At 60.2% G+C, this 23,112-nt stretch overlaps 1 protein-coding gene across 1 annotated transcript; it reads left to right on the top strand.

The window, feature by feature from the left end:
* Window positions 1-2,165: 2,165 nt before the first annotated feature.
* On the top strand, window positions 2,166-20,248 carry UBAC1 (UBA domain containing 1). Its single transcript, XM_042963454.1, has 10 exons — window positions 2,166-2,380; window positions 5,964-6,084; window positions 6,981-7,054; window positions 11,286-11,393; window positions 12,291-12,393; window positions 12,667-12,775; window positions 13,434-13,656; window positions 16,392-16,478; window positions 17,245-17,383; window positions 19,637-20,248. The coding sequence occupies exons 1-10, from the start codon at window positions 2,243-2,245 to the stop codon at window positions 19,750-19,752; spliced, it is 1,218 nt and encodes a 405-aa protein (XP_042819388.1). The 5' UTR covers window positions 2,166-2,242; the 3' UTR covers window positions 19,753-20,248.
* Window positions 20,249-23,112: the final 2,864 nt, after the last annotated feature.

Here is a 23,112-nt window from a genome sequence, read left to right on the forward strand (position 1 = left end):
GTTTACCGACTGCTTCTTTAGGTCTGTCTCCTCGGAAACAGATCACTCAGGACACCCGTTCTGCAGGGGGTTATGCCCGCGTGACGGGGTCAGGGTGAGCGGTGCCCACAGTGCTGAGGGGTGGCTCAGGGCAGGCACAGTCAGGGTGGTCTTCCTGGAGGAAGGGGGGGCCCTGAGGCCAGGAGTTGGTCGGTGAGCAGGGAGACTCTGTGGATGGAGGGTGCTAGGCACATGGCCAGGCTCGGCTGATTCGGCTGATAAAGGTACAGCGAACCGCTTTTCGAGAGTTGATTGTTGACATACGACAGGAAGGCCCCCTGGGCCCTCGTCCCGCACACGCGAAAGGCCTGTGGCGCCAACAGGAGCTGGGCCGAGCGGTACCGCGTAGCCCCTCGCAGACAGTGGCCGAGCCGGTGTGCGGTCTCAGAGGTGTGCGCCCCGCCACGACTCCCTCCAGTTCGTGCCCGCATGTTCTCCTTCTTGAAACCCCCCCCTTTTGGATCTCATGGTGCCTCGCCCTTAGAACTTCCTGGTACCATTCTTCTGTTTCCTTGGTGGGCTCCTCTCTGCACAGGGGGGCGGGGTGAGCACCACCGTCGTTTTGGCTCCTGTGGACGAGCCGGCGGCTGCCCTTCCTGGTCTCCAGCCGGGCCTGTCCGCTGGACCTCAGCCCTGCGCACTCACCTGCCTTCCGGCCCGGGCCCCTCGGACGTCCCCTGATGTCCAGGACTCCTTGTGCAGAGCAGAGCTCAACACCTCTGCCGCCCACCCTCTCCTGCTCCCTCGGGTGCTGGCACCGAGGTGCACCCTGTCACGCACGCTGGAGGCACTCATGGGATCCCCGATTTTGCTCTCCCCAATACCTGCCCTCCGTCAGCTGCATCTCCCGCATCCAGGCTGGCTCCTGTCCTCCTCCCTAGCCCCACCAGAGGGTGGTGACCATCCACGCTGCAGCCCCCACGGCCTCCGATGAAGGCCACTTGCTGTAGCGCCCCTTCCTGTGGCCTGGCCCCACTGGGCGCCTCCAGCCTCCTTCCCTCCCCTCAAGGCCACTGCCTCCCAGCCGAGCGGAGAGCCCCCTCGTTTGTTCATGTCCCGACTCATGGAGGCAATCACTAAACGCTAACAGGACAAACGAAATTCGGGCATGGTCAGAGCGATTGTGGGGGGGAATGAGAACATGGGTACAAAGCGGCACGGGGACAGTAAACGTCCGAAGGGGACAGACGTGGGCACCACGGCCCTATTTAGGCTGCCGGCCTCCTGAGCACGAACAGGGGAGCTGTGTGGCGTTCATCTCTGCTCAGTAAAGGTTCTCTGAATGGACCAGATCATACGTGGTCTAGGTCTGGCCCAAACCGCAGCACCCACATCTGTCGTTGTCACAGGAAACGTGCAGAGTGGGGGGGGGGGGGGGGGAGGCCAGTCGCTACAAGTGTCCGCCTGCGGCTCTGCCCCCTAGTGGAGGCCGCTCGGGGTTGTCTGACGCGGAAGGTTCGGGGGAGGCCGGGAACCCGGGCTGCCGCTGCCTGGCTGCGGACCACACTCTGAGAAGTTGACCCAGAGCAGTGCAGTCCAGAAAAACACAATAGATGCCACATGTGCAATTAAAACTGTGGGTAGGCTCCGCTTTAAGAGAACAGGAGAAATCAATTTCAACATACCTTACATAACCCGATACACCTAGACTGTTATTTCATATAACAGTCTATAATCAATAACTTATAGTCAATACAAAGACAACAGGGAGTATTTTTCATTCCTTTTCCCTGCGGACTCTCGGAGACCTACTGTGTATTTTTCACCCAGAGCGCATCTCAGAACTGATCACCAAACTCGACCGTCCCGCGTGCCTGCGGCCCGGAGCTGCGAAGTGCAAGGAAGCTGTGTGGGACGGAGGCGGCAGCAAGAGAACTACAGCTCCCGGCATGCCCGGGCGCTCCCTCTGACGCACTTCCTGCGCGGCGACGGGCGCGCCGGGGCTGCGGGAGAACCACATCTCCCGGTAGGCTCCGGGCGCGCGCTGTGACGCACTTCCGGCGCGGCGGGGACAGCGCGCCCCCGGCGGCCCGGCGGCGGGAGCGAGGCGACCGCTCGGCCCGCGGCAAGTGACGGGCGGCCGGCCGAGGGGGAGCCGGGGCGGGGCGGCGGCGGCCGGCGAGGGAGCGCGCGGGCGGCCTAGCCCCGCCCCGGTGACCTTCACGGCCCGGGCGGCGGGCGCAGGCCGGGCGGCGGCGGCGCGATGTTCGTGCAGGAGGAGAAGATTTTCGCGGGCAAGGTGCTGCGGCTGCACATCTGCGCGTCCGACGGCGCCGAGTGGCTGGAGGAGGCGACCGAGGACACCTCGGTGGAGAAGCTCAAGGAGCGCTGCCTCAAGCACGTAAGTCCGGGCCGCGGCCGCCCCCTTCCTTAGCCGCCCCCTTCCCGACCCCCCAACCCCTACACCTTCCCGACGCCCTCCCCGGCCCGGGCTCCGGGCCGAGCGCTTCACGATCAACTCCTGCCGCAGCCCGAGGAGCTCGGGGCAGGCCGGGAAACTGAGGCAGGAAAGGTGAAGTCGCCGCGCGGAGCAGGGCCTCGTGGTTTTCCATCATTTGTGCTCGCTTTGCGCTTGGGGTGAGGCTCTTGGTTTTTAGCGGGGGCCCGAGGAAGAGGGACCCGCCAAGGAGAAGTGGCTTCCCTTCCCTGCGGGGCGGGGGACCTGGAGCTGTTTCCCGCTGGCTGGCATGGGGTCTGGCTCTGGCCCGCTTGAGCCTCCGAGCTGGAGTCCCTGAAATGGGGCCGCTGCCAGACTCGTCCCCGAGCCCCTGCTTTGCCGTGGCCTTTGCATCCATTCGGCGGGTGGGTCCAGGAGAAGAGTCTCCTCGCTGAAAAAGCCACTTTTTAACGGTCAGTTCATGTGAAATACCCCTGTATAGTTGGCTCCTTAGCTTGCTAATTTTTGGAAGTAGTTCTTGCTGGCCGTGTCTCTGTAAACTCCTCCACTCAGGCAGGCTGGGACACCTGACTCCCGCTGCCCTTGGCCCGTGCGGTGTTTTCTTGTCAGGGTTTAGGTTAGTCTTCTGGTGCGGATTCCATGTAGTAAATTACACGTTTGTACTGTGGCCAGCGTCCTCTCCAAGGACAAACTTCCAGTTACTGTAGGAACTACGCACGAAGATACTTTTGAGTCACTTGGGAGTGAGGGTCTGTGGAGCTGTTTCGTGACTGGCGAAGGCAGGCAGGCATTCTGGTTTCCAGAGCAGATCCCTTTCTGGAACACGCTGGATGTCAGTTAGGATGCGGTCCTGGCCTCACATCCAGGAGGGGGCCAGTCGGGTGTTTTCGCCATCTAGAAACCCACCGGACAGCAGGCTGGTAGGCTGGGGGCTCCGCGAGCGTGCAGGCTGTTAGAGCCAGGCCCTGTTGCTTGTCGAGTCGTGTACATTTATTAAAAAAAAAAATTTTTTTTAATGTTATTCATTTTTGAGAGGCGGAGAGAGACAGAGCATGAGTGGGGGAGGGGCAGAGAGAGAGGGAGACACAGAATCCGAAGCAGCTCCAGGCTCTGAGCTGTCAGCGCAGAGCCCGACGCCGGGCTCGAAGTCACGAACCACGAGATCATGACCTGAGCCGAAGTCGGACGCTCAACTGGCTGAGTCACCCAGGCTCCCCGAGTCCTGTACGTTTAAAACAAAAGCCAAAAAAACCTCCCCGACTTGCTGTTCCCCCTCCCTCCCCCCAGCCCACCCAGGACAGGAGCTCCTCGAGGGCTGGGTCTGTGTTGACACGTCCAGAGCCAGGCTCTCTGTGCTCCGAACAAACCTGTGGATTAATGGAATAACGGGAAACGGACTGTCAATTCAGAACTGCCCGGACTTGGAGCGACACCTGCTGAGTCAGGCAGGGAGAAGTCGGTGGGTAAATCGGGGTGGCACTTGACTTAACTCACTAATTTACATAGCTATCATAATATTAGTTTATGAAGGGGAACAGGAAGTGAGAGCTGTCGGGCTGATCCGCAGTTGCTTGCTAATGAATTTCAGGAGCTCTTGGGGTTCATTAGGCAGCCAATTTGAATAAGATGCTAATTACCATGTTCCTGATACTTATTATTCCAGTCGGGATTGAGGTGTGTCGTGGGGGATTTTTCTGGCACTCTCCTACTTTAAATTGAGATTTTGTTCCACTCTGCAGTCTCTCCAGGTGTGGGGGAGCCACGTAAATCACGGGACTCGAGAGCTGAGTGGTCGGGAAGTATTCCCCCCTCCGTGCCCGTCCTGTTCTGTAGGCAGGACGCGCCGTCTCTCGAGCCGGTCAGAATGCAGTAGTTAGCGACGGGTATCCTCAAGTTGTGTACTTGAACGTCACCCGGGAAACCATCGCCTGAGTGTCACTGCAGCAGGCAGTGAGGCTCAGCCCGCCCGGGCTTCTGTTTCTCCTTCCCAATCTTCCCCTGGTGCACACTCAGGCTGGCGCAGTGTTTCCCTTCCTCCTCGAAGGGGACGCTGTGGGTTCCCCCCCCCCCAGTGGTACTCCTGGGAGCGTGTTGCTTTATTAATGAGGAGCGTTCTTACCATAACTCGTAAAGAACCTGATGAGCTCTGTAGCTTTTCTTTTCTTTCCACGTCAGTTGGGGTCTCTTGTGAAATTGTCACTGCGTGACATGGCACCTGTTAATATGGCTATGAGATCACATGACGGTGTGTCTTGGGATGACCCAGGAGGTCACGTCACGTGTAGGAGGAACGGCCTCTTCACCCTTCTGGGGAGGAAGCAGCTTCAGCGGGTGTCAGCGCCCGGCTCCCGTGATGGGCTCCGCTGGGGCCGTCCTGCTGCCGAATCTTCGCTTGCTCGGGGCGTCTGTGCCGAGAACAAAGGAGCAGGATGAAGTCACGGTGTGTGCGGATGACTCACGCTTGTGTTGTGCTCCTGGCACGCCGTGGACAGGCTGCACAGCACAGTCTTCTCAGGGACCACATGAGGGTTGTTTTGGAAAATTGTGTTTCATAGACCGTATTCTGAACTTGTCAGATCAGCTAGCCTGCGAATTTCAGAGTTAGAAGGAGCACACCCAGTATTTCTGGGAGCAGAGCCAGAGTCGAATGCAAGGCAAGTGGGGGGAGGGTGGCATCTGCTCTCATAGATGTAGGAGCGGATCTTGCTGTTGGCTGGGCCCTTCTTTGTGCCCTTCATCCTTGCCCGTCGATGTGAGTGCACAACAGCCCCCCTGAAGCCAGAGTGTTCCGGGTGTTGCCACGACCTTCTCCTGCCTGGACTTCAGTGTCCCCCCACCCCTGCCCCGATGCCACGTTCTGGGGCGCCTGAGGCCCTGGCCAGTGAGTCACAACCGCGTGCCAGTCGGCCAGTCCCCTTCGGCTGCCCAGGAGGGGCCCCACCCGGGGCACCTGCGGCTTGCTTCGGGATCTGTGTGGTGGTCCCGTGCTGAGCGCAAGCCAAGGGCCGAGTGAAGGCTGGTCGTTCTCCTCTCGGGGTTTTGCGGGCTTTTCAGTGGTCAGGGCCCTGTTTCTACTGTCTGCGGACTTGCCTTCTCTCTTCACCGTCTCCCAGCCCCTTCCGTGCGTCTGGAAGACAGAAAAAGTACACAAATCATACTTAGGTTTTTAGGTTTTCAGGTTAGGGTGGACCTGCTGTTTTCATTTTAAAATGTTGCTCCAGATCTTTGCAGACTAGGGAGGCGATTCAGGTGGCCACTGATTGCCAGCAGGGTGTTTTATGTCAAGCCGTGAACCTATTTCAGGAGCACTTACTGGGTGGGTGGACAGATTGCTGCCCTAGGGATCAGATGTTGCGGCCTTTTGTTTGGCTTCCGCCATTGATGAGAATTCTTTGACTTCATCTGCACTCTGACTTTTTAGCTAGTAGCCAGTACATTCCCGCTGGGGTTTGAGGGTCAGGTCCCGTATTGTTACCATTATGATTTATTTATTTTTTGTCTTGAAATATATGATTCTTCCCCCCAGTGTGCTCATGGGAGCTTAGAAGACCCCAAAAGTGTGACCCATCACAAATTAATACACGCTGCTTCGGAGAGGGTGCTGAGTGATGCCAAAACAATCTTGGAAGAGAACATCCAAGACCAAGGTAGGGGCCTCACGGGGCAGCGGGGGGAGCCGCGGCACCCGTGGGAACGGGGGACCTGAGAGGCAAAGCACCCTCGACGTCCGCGTCTGCGTTCCAGGCTGGGACCGGCCGAGAACACTGGGTCCACTGAAGGGATTTTATTTTCCCTTTGGTACAACAAAGTATGCATTGTGGGACGTTTGTGACAAACAGCACAGACCGAAATGGAACGGGCAGCATCCATCTGAGAAACCAGCTGTGAACCTCATTTCTAATGCTGTTTCTGAGCAAACCCAGGGTCTGCAGGGCTGCTCCCGGCTGTATCGTGCGGCCGGACCCCAGGGCGCCGGTGTCCCGGGAAGACACTCCTGCTACAGACACGTCCGTCCCGTCGCTTAGGCTTTGCGTCCGAAGCGTGTGGGGAGAAACCTTTGGTTTTCTAGATGTCATTCAAAGGGTGGTTTTAATTCTGGGATTCTCTTAAATAATCCGTTTCGGAAGTACCGTTCCCAGACCTCCGTGGAGTGTGGGGGTCAGGCTGGGGACCAGGCGGGAGCTGCCAGCCTCGCGGCCCGCGGCCCCCCTCCCCCCCGCACGCCCCGGGTTGAGCTCTGAGGGTGGAGACCGGCCCCCCAGCCTCCGAGAGCGGAGCCCGTTGAAACAGGAGCGTTTTGTGAGGTTTCCACCCGTTCTTGGCGCAGTTGTCAGGGCCGTGCTGTGTGTGACCCCCAGCCGGGGTCCCGCCGGGCCAGGGAACCTGCACGCGCACGGGGGGGCGAAGGGGCTCATGTGAGTACTCGGCTTGGGGGGCACCCGGAGGGCGCCCCTGCTCCTGTGTCCTCGGGTCCTCCGGCGCCCGTTCTGCCATTTCACGGATAAGGGAGGTAACCGGCTTGACAGACGTGTTTCCTTTCTAGATGTCTTACTGTTGATAAAAAAGCGTGCCCCGAGTCCGCTGCCCAAGATGGCCGACGTGTCCACAGAAGAAAAGGTGAGTCTCAGAGTTGGGAATTGGACGTCTTTGTCAGCAGGAGGCCCCCACACTGAAGCCCGCGGCCTGACGCGGTTCTGGATACCGGCCGCTCGCGGACCCAGCGCGTCCCACGGTCACAGTCACGGGGCTTCTCTGTTGTGGCGGAGCCTCTCCTGGTCGCTGGCCGCGTGGCTGGCACTCCACCCCCCCGGGCCACCCGTCCGCCCCGATCTCCGGGAGCGCCCTCCTTCCTCTCCCCGGGTGGCCCCCGGAGCACGGGGAAGGGGTGGCGGGCACACACTTGGGCGCTCGTGCTCGGGAAGTTCCTGGAGAAACGGGGGGCCTTCCACACCTGCGCCCGGGTGCAAAACGCTGCTGTTGGAAAGGGGCTGCCGTACCAATTTCACAACTTTTCCTCGCTTATCTTGGGGACAGAGTTTCTTACTCCTGCTCCGAAATGCTAGGGAGGGCGTTCACCCCCGAGAAAGCAGGCCAGACTCCGTGGGCCGTGGGCCTCTGAGCAGTGAGCTATCTCAGGGTCTCCTCTGGGACAGGCGGCACGGGGGGAGGGCCTGGGGGCTTATCTGTGGCCACACCCGGCCACAGCACTGGCATGGAGATGGGCCAGCCGCCCCCCCACCCCCATCTCCGGGAGACAGAACCGGGCCCGCCCCTGCCTGTCCCTGAGAACTGCCTGGGCGGAACGCGGTTCTCCAGTTACAGTGCGAGCCCTTGGTAACCAGTGTAGACGATGGGGTTCCCACCGCCACGGCGGCTCTGGGTAACTTGCGGCTGCGGACCTCACGCGGCAGTTCACCTTGTCTGCGCACGTTTGCAAAACAAAACATCGTAAGACGTTAATGCTCGTTTCTGTGAATTATTATTAATTTTAAGTGAAAGTAACATGCGTTTCCGAAGGCAAATAATGGTACCGGTCTCTCAATAAAAAGCAGCATCTCCCTCTCCCACCGGAGTCACGCACCCTAAAGGCAACATCTTTAACTCATTTCGCTCTTCCTTGAGCGATTCTCTTCCTGATGGATAAACAGCACGCATAATTTATTATTTCTCAGAATATCAGCTTTAGGTTCTTCGGCTTCTTGGTGTTTGGTGTGTTAGATCATAGCCCTGGTTGTTTCCACGCTGGTTGAAGATTTCAGGCTTTCCGTTAGGATTAGTGTATAATGTCGTTTTCTGTTAGGAGTGGAAGGGTACTAAGATTATCCTTTTTTTTTTTTTTTTTTTTTTTTTAATGTTTGTTTTTGAGAGAGAGAGAGAGTATGAGTGAGGGAGGGACAGAGAGAGAGAGAGAGAGAGAGAGAGAGAGAGAGAGAACTCAAAGCAGGCTCCAGGCTCTGAGCTGGCAGCACAGAGCCTGACGTGGGGCTTGAACCCACAGACCGTGAGATCATGACCTGAGCTGAAGTCAGACGCTTAACCAACTGAGCCACCCAGGCACCCCTAAGACTATCCTTTTTTATACAACTTTCTCCTGGAACCCACAATTGCCTCCTCCTTTTCTTTTCTTTTCTCTTCTCTTCTCCTTTCTTTTCTTTTCTTTCTCTTTTTTTTTTAATGCTTATTTATTTTTGAGAGAGAGAGAGAGAGACAGAGTGCAAGCAGGGGAGGGGCAGAGAGAGAGCGAGACACAGAATCTGAAGCAGGATCCAGGCTCCCAGCGGTCAGCACAGAGCCTGATGTGGGGCTCAAACTCACAAACTGAGATCATGACCTGAGCCGAAGCAGGACGATGCTTAACTGACTGAGCCAGCCAGGTGCCCCTCCTTCTTTTGTTTTCTGTAGGGTTATTGCTAAGTTTTTCAAATTCTTTGCCCGGATTAATAAATCTGTCTGAAAACAGGGTCACATGTGTGAGGCCATCTGCCAGCTCCTGCTGTCCTGGAAACGTCCCTCCAGCTCCTTCCAGCCGCGTCCCTCTGCCTCAGTGGCTTCTAGGCTTTCCCATCTCACCCCCTGTGTCCGAGCTTCTGAATCTTGTATATCCGTACGCTCTTTGCTGCCGCCTGCCTCATAACCCCAGACGACAGCTTGAGACAGCACACAGCTCCCAGGTCTGTGGGTCAGTGGTCCGGGTGGGCTCAGCCGGGCCCTGCCTTAGGCTCTCAGGTCTAAATCAAGGTGCGGCCGGTGCGCGTTCCTCTTTGGAGGCTCTGGGGAAGGGTCTGCTTTGGGTGCGTTCTGGTGGTTGTCGGTTCCTACCGCTAACAGGCCGGGGTCCTGTTTTCTTGCTTGGTCAGTCAGGGCCGCCACATTCCTTGCCTCACGGTCCCCTGCATCTTCAGAGCCAGTGGCAGAATTTCTCACGCGTTGACTCTCCCTCTGGCCAGAAAGAGCACTTCTCTTTTGAAGGGATTGCCTGATTAGGTCAGGCCCACCAAGGCGGGGGGTATTTCCCTTAAAGTTGAGTATGCTACAGCCTGAGCTTATCCCACCACAAAATCCATCCTACTCACAGCCCCCGGGACTGTGCAGGTGTGATTGCAGGAGTGTGATCTTAGGGCCACATTCGGAGTCCACCTGCAGAGTCGGTATCTTCCGGCTGACTTGTGTGGCGGAGCCTGGCTTCCCTTAGCATCTGGGAAGGGAAAGGAGTCTTGCGGCCTTGCACTGCAGGGGCCAGTGGCTTCAGTGAGCGCCACCTGTGTGCGTGCACTGCACGATGAAGGTGCTGGGCCCAGTGTCCGGGGTTTCCATGTGGCCGGCAGCGGCTGGTCGGTCCTGACTTGTCCCCGGTCCCTGCTCTGCTTCCTCTCCCCTCCCCTCCCCTCCCCCTGGGGTCTTCCAGCACCCCCCCCCCCCCCCCCCGCCCAAGGCTCTTGAGGGCTTTGGAAGTTCATGATCTGCGTTGATGCAGATCCCGCCCCCGGCACATAGAGTCAGAGATTCGTGGGTTTTCGTTCCAGAAGTTTCTCTGGATTGTTCTTGGACAGTGCCCTCCCCTCGTTTTCTCTCCCTCTTTCCGGAGTTCCTGTTGGTTGGATGTTGGCGATTTCCTGGACATCTTTCCCTGACTGCTGTGGCCTGTTTATCTGGTGGTGATCTTTTACGTTTCCCAGCGGTGTCTCCTCCGACGGTGATGGCCTCCTGCTGCGCCCCCATCTCCAAGGGTTTTCTGGCGTGAAATCCTTTTCCTCTTGTCGTCTCCTTCACGCTCCCTTACTTCCCCGTTCTCATTCGGGTCTCTGTCCCTCGTGTTGGAGGCTTTCCTCACACCCCGGGGCCTCCTCGGCTGCCGTCTCTCCAAGAGGCACCAGGGGCTCACCGGCTGCTCTCTCTGTCCACAGTCGCGCCTGTGGGGCGCAGACTCGGCCCTGTTCCCTCCTCCCACGGGGGTGTGTCTCCTGCCGGGGGTCCTTGAAGCCGAGTAGCGCAGGGACTGGGTCTCGTCCACGGTTAGGACAGGGCCCCCTTTTCCGGCTGCTGAGCCCAGGCTGCCTGGCTCCGGGGCTCCCCGGCTCTGCCCTCTCCAAGGCGGTCGCCGGCCGAGCAGGGTGGTAGAGGGCCACTGTTCTTGGCCTCGGCCTCTCACTCCCAACCTGGGCACTTCCCTCGGGCTCTGGCGTCGGCCTGGCCTGGTTTCCGGCTGGACTCCTGCTGCGCGTGCTCGGCTGACCCCCGTCTGTTTTCTGTCTCGGAGGAGCAGTCTCTATGGCTCCGGTTCTCTGTGTTGGAGTCGCTGCCATCTGGTGCGGATGTGCTGTTGCGTCGGGCGCCCCGGCACAGCCACGGTCTCCCTGTGGCCACGAGACACCGTGTCTGCCTTCTCTCCTGCCCTGCCGCCCTCTGGTTATGACGGGCAGGAATCGTGTCCCCAGAGAGCATCACGTCTTCTGTCCCCGAGGACGCGCACAGAACCCGCAGGGACCCTCTGCCGAGGCGAGAGCGGCGCCCGCCCCCTCGGGAAAGGCGCTCTCCCCGCTGGAGCCCGTGTTCCGGCTGATGCGGCCTTGCCTTTTCTTGCTCTCGTGTTCCTTTTGGACTTCCTTTTTCTTTTTAATGTTTGTTCATTTTTGAGAGGGAGAACATGCGCACGTGTGAGGGAGGGGCAGAGAGAGAGGGAGACAACCCCAAGCAGGCTCCTCACGGTCCGCGTAGAGCCCGACGCGGGGCTTGAAGTCACGAACCGCGAGATCCTGACCTGAGCCAAAATCGGGGGTCGGAGGCTTAACCGACTGAGCCCCCCAGGCGCCCTATTCGTTTCAGACTTTCTGATTACTTTTCTGTGTAGAAAAAACAAGAAGAGAAAGCCCCGGATAGAGAAGCTATATTCCGGGCCACCGCCAACCTGCCCTCCTACAACATGGACCGGGCCGAGGTCCAGACCAACATCAGAGACGTGAGTGCCCGCCATGGGCCACGCCACGTGCTCCTCACGCCTGCGTGGGGGCCGTGCTTGGGGAGGTGGGGGGAGGGACAAACAGGAGCTCTGTGTGCGTTTTTGCAGCTTCTCTGTAGACCTTAAACGATTTCAAAACAAAAAGGTTAAGAAGACATTGGAAAGTGGGACCGCAAAGGTAGATGCTACTGGAAACTACTAGGGTTTTGCCCGAAGTTTGGTAAAAACTGGTAGAGAGAAATCTGGACCCTTAGTGATTTTGGATGCGAAGTCCTGAGCTAGAAAAGCAGGGTGTGTCCGGTCTCCCATGGAGCGGTCCCAGGAGGGTGCACCGTGCCCCGCGGACTGGGACCGCGTGGCCGCCCGCTCCGAGAGTGCCGCTACGGCCCTGCTCACCTCAGCAGCAGAGTGCGCCATCGCACTCTGCACGCCTGCCCTGGCCCGCACGCGGTTTGCCCCGTGCGTGTCCTCCCTGCGGCGTCGGAGGCCCGTCGTGGGAACGAGTGGTGGCCGGCCCCTGTGTCGCCCGTGGGACCGGGGACCCACCCCTAGAGGGTTCTGATCGAGTTCCCAGCAGTCTTCTTCCTGGTGAGAGCCCGAGGCCTGTGCGGGGGGGCCCGGCGGGTCAGGCTGCTCTCTTCCCCTTCCGTGCCGGGTGCTTTCTGCGTCGGCCCAGGGGCTGAGCGGTGTCGCCCGTCCGACGCCTCCCTGCCGGGCACAGAGTCCTGCCAGTCCGGTCTCCCCCGCCTCTGCCTCCCGTCGGTGTCCGTGTCGCGGAAGTGGCAGCAGCATAGTCGGGACTGGGATGTGGGGTCTAGGGCCCAGGAGCGTGGTTACACCTCCAGGCGGGCCTCGGGCACGTGAAGCAGTTAAGAGCCTTTTCCTCCTTTCCTGCAGTTCCAGACGGAACTCCGGAAGATCCTGGTGTCTCTCATCGAGGTGGCACAGAAGTTGTTAGCGCTGAACCCGGATGCGGTCGAGCTGTTCAAGAAGGCGAACGGTACGAGCAAGCCCGGGTTGGCCGCGATCCTGCGCTTGGACCCGCCGTGGGCCCCGCGGCGCCCGTTCACTGGCCACGGCCCCCGGGGTCACACGGGGGGACGAAGAATGCTTTATGTTTGTGCTTCCGGTTGACGCGGGCTCCTGTCCACACGGGTGCCGGCCGAGGCACCGTGTGGATTTGCCGAGGATTCGGGGGGTCGGCACGCACCTGGGACCCCGGGCCCCTCGCGCTGGCCCGGCCCTCACGGGTCGCCCCGTCTCTCGCCCACAGCGATGCTGGACGAAGAGGAGGACGGGCGAGTGGACGAGGCAGCCCTGCGGCAGCTCACGGAGATGGGCTTCCCGGAGACCAGGGCCGCCAAGGCCCTGCGGCTGAACCAGTACGTGTGGGCCACCTCCTCCCCTTGCTGCCGATGCTGTGGGTTCCCCTGGGGTGACGTCCTCCGTCCCAAACTCTCTGATTGAACCGTTTCTGATAGATGTGAGTTTTTAAAGAGAAATCCTGCACGCACATCCCCGAGGTAAGCTAGTGGGGCACCTCCATTGTCTCAGGACAGTGTGATGTGGCCTCGCCCCCGCTGGGGACGGGCCAGGGTGGCCGGGTCCTCCCGGGCCGTCGTTGCCAGCGCTGCGTGGAAGCCTGCCTGTGGCAGGGACGTGGCGGCCCGGAGCCGTGTCCTCTTAAGCAGCCTCCTACGCCTGCCCCGCCGCGGCCACTTGCCTTTGCGTCCACACTCAGCTCTGAAACGAGCGCCTTGACAGCCAGAGGACGGTCGGGGGGGGGCTCTGCTCTTGGCCTTGGACCTAAGAGTGTCATGTTCTTCATAAGCTTATGGCCCTTGCTTAGTGAATGGGTCTCTGTGCTGTGGCCGGGGTCTTAGGGGGTTTCGGGGCCAGGGCCACGGCCTCTCCCAAGGGGTCCCCAGCTCCTGCCGGAGAAGTCACTAAAGCCAGAGAGCCTTCCGTGGGATGTGAAGGAGGTGGGAGGCCCTCAGTGATTGGCCTGGGCCATCTGGAAAGTCTCTTGTCACCTTTCAGCATGTCGGTGCCTCAGGCCATGGAGTGGTTGATCGAACACGCAGAAGACCCGACCATCGACACGCCTCTTCCGGGCCAGGCCTCTCCGGGAGGGGCGGAGGCCGCCCCCGAGGCTGCCTCCGAGGCGGCCGGGACCAGCACGGGAGACGAGGAGCCCAGAGATGAGCTAACGGAGATCTTCAAGAAGATCCGGAGGAAAAGGGAGTTCCGGGCCGACGCTCGGGTACGTGCTCCGGGGCCTGGACACCGCCCGGCGGGGTTGGCGTTTGTCCACGTGGGGCTGCGCCGTGTGGAGGAAGCTGGACCTGGTGAGGGGCTTGTCGTCAGGCCCAGGTTTGGTTTTCACTTGTCCTCACGTGAATCCAGGTGGCTGTTTTTCCTCCAAATATTCATTTGTCACCTGAAAACTCACGATGGTCCTGTCCACGATCCTGCCGTGAGTGAGCCGTGGGCTTGGGCGGGGACGCTGCCCGGAGACCAGAGGCTGGGGCGCCGCAGGACTGTGGACGGGGAGGTGGTCAGGCTCTGACCACCTGGTCGTGGTGTCTGCGGGATGTCAGGACCCGAGGCCTGGGCCGTCTCGGGCTGCACTTGGCCGGCTGACGTTTGTGTCTGGTGTGGCTGCCCTCCACTGTCGCCTCCTCCTGCGCGCTTCTGTGGCTCCCTGTTCTCCGCTGTTCGGTCGTTTGACCAGGGTCGTGATTTCCCCTTGGATGTTTTCTGTGCTTTAAGACTGCGGTTTTCTTTCAGATTATAGATGGGTCATTTCGAGGTGTTAGGGCTCTGAGTCCGTGAGTTCCTGACTTGGCTTGGGGTGCCGTGTCGTCCGTGGGGGCTCACCCGCGGGCTCGTGGGATGCCCACCCTAGCCTATCCTGCACCTGTTTCCCTGGGTCGAGCGGCACCTCCCGCCAGGGGCCCGGTTCGCGCTGACAGCGCGTGGTGTGAGCCCTGGCTCTGGGGGCCGACCGCTCCCCGCACGGCGGCCGGTGCTGTTCTGGCTTCTCTTCCCTCTGGGGGTGCAGACCCCTTCCAGGGTGCTGGGTTTAGGTGCAGACCCCTTCCAGGGTGCTGGGTTTAGGTACAGACCCCTTCCAGGGTGCTGGGTTTAGGTACAGATCCCTTCCAGGGTGCCGGCTATAAGCTCCAGCTCGTCCTCTCACGTGGACCCAAGGCCCACGTCCTGTCTGCGTGTGCACGTTAGACCCTGACCCCCAGGCCCTGCTAATGCCTCCTGCCCCCTCCCCGGCTAGTTTGCTGTTCTGTCTGCTTTCTTGTGAGCTCAGCTACAGCTGAGCCCGTAGCTGGTGTTTCTAGAGCCTGGTCTGGGCGCCGGGCTGAGCCCCATGGGAGGGGAGGCCGTGTTCCTGGAGGGTGCTCTGTGCTCCTCTGGGCTCCGGACTTCCCTGGAGGGTGGTCTCACGTTGTCCTCGTCGGGCACACCACTGCTCAGCCGGTGGTCTTTGCTGCCCTCTCAGCCTCGTGACGCTGAGTGACACCTGAGGTGCTCTTCTCCCAAGACGCATGCCTGTGCCAGGCCTTCCTGTCCCCTCTTTGTGGTAGAGGTTCTGTGACGATTGTTGCAAAAGGCTGTCGAGGCTGACCCAGGACATCATCGTCTCCCACCCTTTGGTTCCACACCATTTGAAAGAATAGTCTGGAAGGACGGGAGTGTTAGTGTGGCTCCCAGGAGGTCTGGATCAGGGAGCAGGGCTTGGACTTGAGACCAAGACGGACTTTTCGCGGTCTCTTCCCCTCCCCCCACGCCAACGCCAGCTGCGGGGGGACAGTGCGTGCAGTGCGTGGGGCAGGCAGAGCCGGGTCTTGGGGCCTGTGAGCGCGTGGACCCCTGGCAGGCGGGCTGGGGGCGTGACCCCAGAGTCCCCGTGCGGAAGGACTGGGCCATGGTTTCTCTAGGCTGAGCTGGGAGTGAGTGAAAGGAGAGGAAGGTTTTTATTGACATTCACAGGAAGATCTCCGTGTGCTTGAATTTAGTGGGAGGTCCCGGTGATTTTATGTGACCCGGGGGTCAGCTACCACATGGTGCGTTCTTCTCCTAGGATTTGCGGGGGGACCCCCACCCCCGCCAGCCCTGGGGTTAGGAGCTGCTTCGGGAAAGGAAAGGAAGTGGGTCATCGCACAGATGCTTTCTCGTGAGCTCAGTGGACACCGTCGGGCCCCAGTGAAGCATCTTTCTGGCTGCCGCCCCGGCTGACTTCCTTTCCCGCCGGGTGCTCTCTGAGACACCTGTCGGGCCGGTGCAGCCTGGGCATGGCCGCCAGCACCCACACCCGGGTGTGTGCGAGGTAGAGTGGTTAACACAGAAAAGTGTGCCAGGAAGAAGACGGGGACCCAGTTCACAAGGGTGTGGTTTGATCTCCAGGCAGTTAACTTGATGAAATCTTTTACTTTTTTTTTTCCCCCCCAAATTGACCCTTTTAAAGATTGCACAATAAAAGTCAAGGGTAAAGCGAAGGATGTAACGTGTTCTGTGGTTTTTGTCCTGAAATCGTGCATCTCTCATCCCCAGGATGTTGAACGTTGGGTCGTCGTTCCCTCTGAGAATTCTCAAACGTTTATGTTTACAGTTTATGTTTTGTTAAATGTAAGATGTTTGAAGTTAATTTTAGTGTCATTTTTTAAAGGATAAAACGTGCAGAAACCTCCTATTTCCCGCAAGCGAGCAGGATGTTTTTCTCCCCACCTCAGTCGGGTTTGCTTCCCTCATGGTCTCTCCCTTCCCCTTTCGTTCTGGGGACCGGGGCCCCTGCAGAGAGCTCACGTGCTGGTGGAGACCTTTCTGGCCACACATGGGGACAGACCTAAAAGGGTCTGATGCTGGCGTGGCCTGCCCGTGGCATGTTGCTCAGCAGGCTTCTCAGTGTGGATCCGGGCCACACGGCCCGGCTCCCTGGTCCTCGGCGAGCGCGCACTGAGTGGCCTGTGGGTTCTCCTTCAGGCGGTCATTTCCCTGATGGAGATGGGATTCGACGAGAAAGAAGTGATAGACGCCCTCAGAGTGAACAACAACCAGCAGAACGCCGCCGTGAGTACCGCCACGCGTCCTTGTGCCAGCGACGCTCTCCCCTCGCCCGCGTCACGTGCATCAGGCTCCTGTCTCAGGCGGTCCGTTCTTTCCGAGGGAGACGAGAGGGTAGATGGTGTCACAGTATAACATGTTTTGCATACTGAGAAAGTTCTGGGCCTTGTTTTTCTTTTCTCTGTTTCTTTCTTTCTTCTTTATTTTTTTAAGTTTGCACGTTAATTTTGAGAGAGAGAGCGAGCGAGCAGGGGAGGGGCAGAGAGAGATGTAGAGAGAGAATCCCAGGCAGGCTTCATGCTGTCAGCACAGAGCCCGACATGGGGAACGAACCCACGAAGCTGCGAGATCATGACCTGAGCAGAAACCAAGAGTCAGACGCTTAACTGACTGAGCCCCCCAGGCGCCCCGGGATCTGTCTTTGTACGACCGCGTGCGTTCCTTGGCACGCACGTGAGTCGTTAGTTGGCTGAGCTGACCTGGGACAGGTCCCAGGCTGTGGACCCACGACAGCTGCCTGAGGAGGGCGTGGTGGTGGGGCGGGGACTTCCCGGGGATGCAGCCTGGGGGTTCCGTGCCTCTCTTCATTCTCCTCCCAGCGCCCTGTGCGGGTCCTGCCGAGAAGTCCCAGGCACGTTTGTCTGAACCGCCGTGCTGGGATCTGCCGGCCGTGCCGACATCGGAGCCCCCGGCCTGGGCCCCTCCCCGGGGGCAGCCGCTGCCGGTGGGGGCTCAGGAGCGACTAACGTGTATGTGACTTTTGCGTCTGCAGTGCGAGTGGCTGCTGGGAGACCGGAAGCCCTCCCCCGAGGAGCTGGACAAGGGCATTGACCCCGACAGCCCCCTCTTTCAAGCCATCCTGGATAATCCAGTGGTGCAGCTGGGCCTGACCAACCCTAAAACGTTACTAGGTACGTGGGCTTCCCCAGGGGTGGGCCCCGCCACATCGCGTGGATTTCACCGAGTGACACCGATGTCCCTGTCACCTTTGGGGAGCTCCTGCCTGAGTCACGGTGGGGCCCAGCGGCCGGGCTGCGGCCGTGGTGTGGCGGCCTCCCGTGCAGACGACTTGGACGAGCTGTGGGCACCAGAGTGGCCCGTCCAGGTTGAGGAGAGCGTGGGCAGCGCCCCGCGGGCCGGGGCCAGGTGTGCGGGAGACACTGGCCTCTGCTCTTTCTGGTCGCGAGGGCTTTCTCTGGCCCTCCGTCTGACCGTGAAACAGCCTGTGTCCGGAAGCACGTATGGTTTTTGTGACTCGCAGAATAGTAACGAAGCTAAGAACCACGCATCCTTTTGGCTTCAGAGGATGGGATGGAAAGAGCCTGGGGATGCCCGGTGGCCGGGTCGGTTAAGCCTCTGACTCTTGATTTCTGCTCAGGCCATGATCCCACTTCGAGAGTTCGAGCCCCACGTCGGTCTCTGTGCCGACAGCACAGAACCTGCTTGGGATTCTCCCTCTCTCTGCCCCTCCCCCACTTGTTCTCTTTCTCGCTTTCCCTCTCTCTCAAATCAGTAAACTGAAAAAGGCACCACCAACAGTGTGGAATTCTGGGCCCTGCGGGTCCTCTGGTCCCCTCCCCCACCCCAGGAGCGGGCCTTCATCATCCCGTGGGCCCCTCGGGGCAGCGTGCCTGTGTCTGTGCCCCGAGCCCCACCCCCCTGTCACCCGCGTCTGCCAGCTGCTTTGATGTCACCTCCACCTTGGGGCTTGGTCAGGGCTCATCCTGTGTCCACACCTTGCCTTTGTCTTGTCGCATGTGCAGACGTCCTGTTCGCGCTTCTGTTCTGGACAGGTGTTTCTTTTGGACGTTGGCAGGTGCGAGTCTGGTAGGAGACCGTCCTTGCTCTGATAGATGTCCGTCCTTGCCGTCTGTCCCAGCCAGCCCCTGGGGCCCCGCGCCGTTTACCCCTGTCCCCAGGACGGCTCTAGGTGCCAGGAGGCGGCGGGTGGGGTGCCCAGCACGTTCACGGAGCAGCCGGTCCTTCCTCACTGACCCCACGCTGTGTGCTTCCTCGAGCTGGCCTGGACGCGCTGCCGTCCTTCCGGGCTCCCTGTCCGATACTTGCGACTGGTTTCCGGAGGGTGCCCATCAGGGGTCCCCCGGTGGTTTTAAGGGCTGGGACGGCTGTCAGGTCACACAAGCAAGTGACCAAGTCAGACTTCCTTGCTACTCCGCGGTCCCGTGTGGCCCTGAAGCGCCATGAGCAGACAGGGTGAGTGCGCTCCCCGAGGCTGGTGCGCGTGGGGCCGCTCCACACTTCCGCGTGTGCTGACGGGGAAGGCCGGAGGGAGGACGGCACCTTCCAGACGTGCGTGACGCCTGCAGCTTGTGAGCTCACACGGCCAGGGTTTGCGGGGGACAGCCATGTGCTGGGAGACCCCTTCTGTCAGATGTAATTTGTAAGTCGTTTCTACACCCTACGTGGGGCTCGAACCACAACCCTGGGATGAGGGGTTCCTGCTGAGCTGCCCAGGCGCCCCTTGCTCACATTTTTAATGTTCGGGTTTTTTTGTTGTTCTTTTAAAAATGTCCTAAATGTTGATATTTGTTTTGAGAGAGAGTGCGTGTGTGAACAGGGGAGAGGCAGGGAGAGGGGGAGACGCAGAATCCCAAGCAGGCTCCAGGCTGTCAGCACAGAGCCTGACACGGGGCTCAAACTCACAAACCGGGAGATCATGACCTGAGTCAAAGTCAAGTCGGACACTTAACCGACTGAGCCGCACAGGTGGCCCCGCGTCCGGTTTTTTTAAGTCCTTTCCTGAACACTGAACATTCTCATTTTCCCAATCAGATATCGTTAAATTTGCAACAGTGTTTTTATGTCATTTCTGCATCTGATTATTTTGCCAGGATAGGGTTGGAATCGGAATTACTGAGTCATAGGCTGCGACTATTTTTAAGATCGCAGATAGCCGTTGCCAGATTGCTTTCCAGAATCGGTGCGCCAGCAAGCACACGGGCACGCCGCCTGCCCGCCCAGGGCTGGAGACGCGGGTGCCCCGGTGGGCTGAGCAGATCAGACGTTGCCGGGGGGTTGTTGGGGAGGGGTGACCCGGATACTCACGGCTCACCCTTCAGAGGCCGGTTGAGAGGCAAGTCCGTGGTACTTGACCGCGTGCCGAGAGCTGCGTCTCAGCCGGCCTTGCCGTGTTCTCCCCGCAGCGTTTGAGGACATGCTGGAAAACCCACTGAACAGCACCCAGTGGATGAACGACCCGGAGACGGGGCCGGTCATGCTGCAGATCTCCAGGATCTTCCAGACCCTGAACCGCACGTAGGCGCAAGTGCGGCCGCTCCCCTGCACGGCTCCAGCACCTGTCCGGGAGCCGGGGCGGCCCCAGCCACGGCCCTCTTCTACCCGCCAGCCCGCCAGCCAGCCGCGGAAGAGCGTGGAGACCCCCTCGGTGCCAGTGCTGCAGGCTGGGGGGGGAGGGGGAGGCTCGCCGGACCCCGCCCTCCGCACCCCACCCCGGGTCGTCAGGGCTCGGGGGCCCTTCTCCGGCTTTGATCTTCTGCTTAGACACCCGTGTGATGGCAGCGTGCACGGCCGGCCGCATCTCCAGCCTCCAACAGTGTTTACAGGCGTGGATGCCCCGGGAGGCGTCCCCTCCCTCCACAGTGTCCCTCTGGGCTCTGGACACGCTCTTTGACCCGACCCGCAGGTGCTGCTTGTCACTTGGGAGAAGGCATGTTTCAACCCAAAGTGTGAAGTCAGTGCTAACTTACGTAGAGGAAATCACAGATGATTTTTCTTTAATAAATGAATTCCCTTTTTGCTATTGTCCTAGTGTGACTTTAGCGCCGGAGAGGGGCTTGTGCGCTCCCGACAAGGCACGCCCGCCGCGCCTGTCCCGCTCCGGGCAGTCGCTGCCCCCTCGGCGTGGCGGGCTGCCCGGGCTCGCGTCCTGCGGGCAGAACGGCGGTTCCGACTGGAGCGGACGGTCTGTATGGGCCCGGTGAGCGCTCCCAGGCCTCCGAGGGCGGACCGGATGCCAGTGGGGCTGCCTTTCCTTTGTAAACGTTACTCGCGTTGCAAAATGAGAAAATGGGTTAGCGCTTTGCTTTTTTTTTTCAGTGCTGCGCGTTACTTACCGCTTGACGCCTTTTTCAGATGTTTTTCTGAACTCGTCTTCTGCAGCGGCCCCACCTGCCTGGGCCCAGACCTGGGTGCGCTCGGCTGTCGGCTGCGCGGGCAGGTGCGGGCTGGGGGCCGCCTCGCTGCCCCGGGGCCTCTGCCGCTCGCCCGCCCCGCTCAGCTGAGCACAGGTGTGGTAAGGAAGTGTTTCTTTCCACAGATCTGGGTTTTTCTCATTCTTTTGATTCGGACTTAGAACTTGTGGACAGAATAGTAAAAATTTTTACAGGTAGCGAATCTCACATTTTTTAAGCCTGAGGCGGTCTCCGCCGCGGTGCGCCTGGGGGCTCAGTCGGTTAAGCTTCCGACTCTTGATTCCGGCTCAGGTCATGATCTCAAGCTTCGTGAATTCGAGCCCCATATAGATCTCCGCACTGACAGCATGCAGTGGGCTTGGGATTTGTTCTCTCTCTCTCAAAATAAGTAAGCAATAAAAAAAAATATATATATATAGTCCCAGCTGTTCCCGAAGCACCAGGGATGTGCTTCGCGCTCCATTATTTGTGCCCTGTCTTTAAAGCGACCGACTGGAAGGGTTCTTACGCCTCGTGACTTTCTCCTCTGCCTCACGGCAAAGCAGTGAGCCATGGGGCCGTGGCCTCCGTGCCCCTGACTCCGAGCCCCACGCAAGGGGCGGTGCGCTTTGCAGTCTCCGTGTGGAAGCACATTCCTGGTCGAACCGCTCGAAGGCAACACCCCGGGGCCGGCCCTGCGGCGTGGCGGCTGTGGACCGCCTCGTGGGCCAGGCCTCAGGCCACCCGTGCACCTTCTTTTCTGTCCACTGTGTAAGGACATTGCTCAGGAGGGAAAGCGTGTCCGACCCTGGCTCGGAGCCTGTTCTCTGACCGACACGGCCGTGTTGCCTGTTGGGGGTGGGTTTCGGTCGGGCGGCAGCAGCTCGTGGTGCCCTCCCCGGGGGGCCGATGGCCTGTCTGGGCTCCGGCTCCTGCAAGGCTTCCCTCCCTGCTTGGGGACCTGTGCTGAGGACCCCCGGGCGTGGGGAGCTGCGGTCCTTGTGGCTCATGAGGGCCTGCCCTACGCGCCTGCAGAAGGACATCGCTGGCATGTCACCAGTGCACACGTGTGCAGACTGCGGTGCGAGGCCCTTTCCCCACCGTGGTCCGTCTTCCTGGGAGACTCACCCCTGTCTCAGGCGTGGCCCGGCGGGTGGGAAAGGCCGAGGAGAGGCCTCGGTGCACGGCCGGTGGCGCAGGTCTCTGTCCAAGGGGAGAGGCGGCCGAACTGTTCCCTCCCCCAGCCTGTCCCCGGGCGGCCGTGCTGCCAGGGCAGGCGGGGGTCTGCTCGCCGCCAGCTGGACTCCTGCCCTCTCCGTAACAGACATCTCATGATGTCTGCTTCAGTGTCTGCAACGAGAGTTTGAGAAAACATAACCTAATTCCACGCGTGGTTTGAAAATTCAAGGCGTGCCTGGGTGGCTCAGTCGGTTAAGCCTCCGACTTTGGCTCAGGTCACGATCTCACAGTTTGTGGGTTCGAGCCCCGTGTCAGGTTCTGTGCTGACGGCTCAGAGCCTGGAGCCTGCTTCCGATCCTGTGTCTCCCTCTCTCTGCCCCTCCCCCGCTCATGCTCTGTCTCTCTCTCTCAAAAATAAACATTAAAAAAAGAAAAGCCCACCTAATGCCGTAACAGGAGTGTGAAAAATAAGGATAGCAATCTAAATCGAATAGAACGGACATCTCCAGCATGGCCATCGTGGAAGGAAAAGTGACGCCGTCGTTTCCTGCGCCTGTGAGTTGTCACTCTGCCCTCGATGGCCTCGCGCTCAGGCCACCAGACCGAAGCAAAGGTAACGTCTGTGACCTGAATCCTGGGGCTCCCGGGACGGGCCAGGGCTTGATGACATTCTAGACGCTGCCAAGTGCAGGCTTCCTGGACCAGCTCGGTCGCCACGTTCTGGGGCGGTTCCAGGGGAGCTAGTGCAAAGGGCTGTGTGCTCAAGGCGGGGCTGGTCTCCAGGTGCGGACGGTGCGGGGAGCGGGGAGCGGGGAGCTCGTGACGCCTGGCGGGCCGAGGGGAGCTGGGCACCCGCTGGATGAGGCACCGCGCATTGTTGGGAGGCCTGGGCTCGGGGCGGGTGGGTGGGAGGCCCGGGGTGAGAAGGACGAGAAGGAGCGCGCTGGGGGTTCCTCTTTGCCCTCTGGGCACCCCGCCCGCGTGCCCCGCCCTCTCGCAGGCTCTCGACTCCTTCGCAGGGGGCTGTGGCGGGGGTGACGAAGCCCGCTGTTTATCAAGGGGCCCCTTCCCGGTGCAACGTCCCCTCAAGGCTTCACCTTTAAAGCCGGTTTGGAGCCGGGTGGCATTTCTGGCCAGGACGCTGGGTACTGGCCTGACCTGAGCGCGTCCTCCCTAGGGGAGAGGGCACCGAAGCCGGGGAGGGAGGCCGCTGGCCCGCGCTGGGTACAAGCCCCAGCAGCCCCCCGCAGGCCTGCACCCCAGGCTTTCCTTCCTTTGCCCGGACCGGGAACGTGGGCGCTCCCAGTTGG

This window comes from Panthera tigris, chromosome D4 (genome assembly GCF_018350195.1).
Source record: "Panthera tigris isolate Pti1 chromosome D4, P.tigris_Pti1_mat1.1, whole genome shotgun sequence".
NCBI lineage: Eukaryota > Metazoa > Chordata > Mammalia > Carnivora > Felidae > Panthera > Panthera tigris.

What these genes read in the sequence shown, in the direction of transcription:
- UBAC1 (XM_042963454.1), top strand. Translation starts at nt 2,243, where the DNA reads ATGTTCGTGCAGGAGGAGAAGATTTTCGCGGGCAAGGTGCTGCGGCTG. An exon ending in AGAGAACATCCAAGACCAAG is followed by an intron (nt 6,085 to 6,980) that starts GTAGGGGCCTCA and finishes TTTCCTTTCTAG; the next exon opens with ATGTCTTACTGTTGATAAAA. An exon ending in CAACCCTAAAACGTTACTAG is followed by an intron (nt 17,384 to 19,636) that starts GTACGTGGGCTT and finishes TTCTCCCCGCAG; the next exon opens with CGTTTGAGGACATGCTGGAA.